This window comes from Dinoponera quadriceps, unplaced genomic scaffold (genome assembly GCF_001313825.1).
Source record: "Dinoponera quadriceps isolate SergipeBrazil2010 unplaced genomic scaffold, ASM131382v1 scaffold7708, whole genome shotgun sequence".
Classification (NCBI taxonomy): domain Eukaryota; kingdom Metazoa; phylum Arthropoda; class Insecta; order Hymenoptera; family Formicidae; genus Dinoponera; species Dinoponera quadriceps.
This window is the reverse complement of record NW_014561552.1, coordinates 1-1,453: the sequence shown is the minus strand read 5'-3', so window position 1 is coordinate 1,453 and position 1,453 is coordinate 1. Positions and strand designations below refer to the sequence as shown.

Genomic DNA, 1,453 nt, shown 5'->3' with positions numbered 1-1,453 from the left:
AAGACCTTTCCGGAGTCGGACAAAGAAACCTCTCAAAAAGATCCTGCCAGTATGTCGTTTTAACGCTAACTGGTACTAATAAATTATTCCACAAACCGTTTGCAACTGCAAAAAATTGAGTTAAAATTTTTCTTTTAGTTAAATATAGTTTTCCATGTTTCTTACGTAAAAAAATAGAATATCTTTCGAGCGTGACTTTTCTGACTGAAGAGAAAAAAATCTCTGGTGAAATATGTGGTATCGGCATATCCATCAGAAGCAAGTAGTATGCTGAAATCTAATGTAATAGACTAAATTACAACTGCAAAATCGTCCCTCTGGAATTCAGGATAAATCGAGATTTCCATGTCTAACTATTGTCATCTGAAAATTATTAACATTTTTTTAATCGATGCATGAACGTATCTCCTGCTATCGATAATGTTTATTAAAAGTTTCAAAAACCAATAAAAATTAAAAAAATTGAGATATTCAAAGAATGTTTTATAGAATTTATTTAATAATAATATTATTTGTATTATTACATACTGACCGTCTTATGATCTTGTAATATTCTAGTATATAACTTTAAAATCTAAGGCCAAACATACAAGAACATTCGACAACTGTCGCATCTAAAAGACGGTCGCATCTAAAAGACGGTTTACCCTTACGACTGTCAATTAAAATTTTTATATGTGGCGGCGGTATCAGCGATACTAAATTTCGTAGCAAATCTCTCAATGTCATCAAAACTTGAAGTAAATCGGCTTTGTGTTTATCGAGAAGTGACCAAGGTGAAGAATCCCTACATGTATTGGTGCAAATGTCGTTATGTCCGATCATCAACGAGATTAACTGCAAACAGATTGTTGTTATTAACATTTAATTGCCAGGAACTAATTATTCTGGTCAACAAAGTTTCTGTGACAAAACCTACATTTTGTGTTTACACGTTTACACGTTCCGTGCCGCGTGGGGCGTATGCACAGAATTTTCCGTTCAGGCCGTTTGGGATTCTCATAGAAAAACGAAGTATTTTTTTATTTGTTGTAAAGTCAAGTAGAGGCATCTTAATATCATGTATACCGCGTTTATCGTAGCGTGGGGTGTGCATGCCCCACGCGGCGTGGCAATCATTTTTTTCGACTGTTTTTGCTCAAACAGCAGAGATTGAGTTTCTTTTTTTTCGACTGGCTTTTGTGCAAACGGCAGAGATCTAGTATCGTTTAGTCATTTATTCGCGTGTCGTTGAAGCAACAATTAGTGTTTGATTTAAAGCTGGTGTTTATTTAGTTCAGTGTGTTTCTAAAGTAAAATCAAACGTAGGATACATAACATATTGTATATACTTATTTGAGTGTTACAGAAAAATATTTATATAATTTTTACTCCTTATAATCAGAGATGGTATTGCACAATAAAAATTTTTTAAGTGATGGCTGTGACGTATCACTCTCAGAAGTCATAATGA

At 33.7% G+C, this 1,453-nt stretch overlaps 1 protein-coding gene across 1 annotated transcript; it reads right to left on the bottom strand.

Annotated features, from left to right (window-relative positions):
* Positions 1-4: 4 nt before the first annotated feature.
* Positions 5-837, bottom strand: LOC106750998 (the record flags this gene model as incomplete). The annotated part of the gene is made up of 2 exons (XM_014631717.1): positions 5-105; positions 591-837. Coding segments are annotated over 2 exons (348 nt in total), but the record flags the coding sequence as incomplete, so codon positions are not given.
* Positions 838-1,453: the final 616 nt, after the last annotated feature.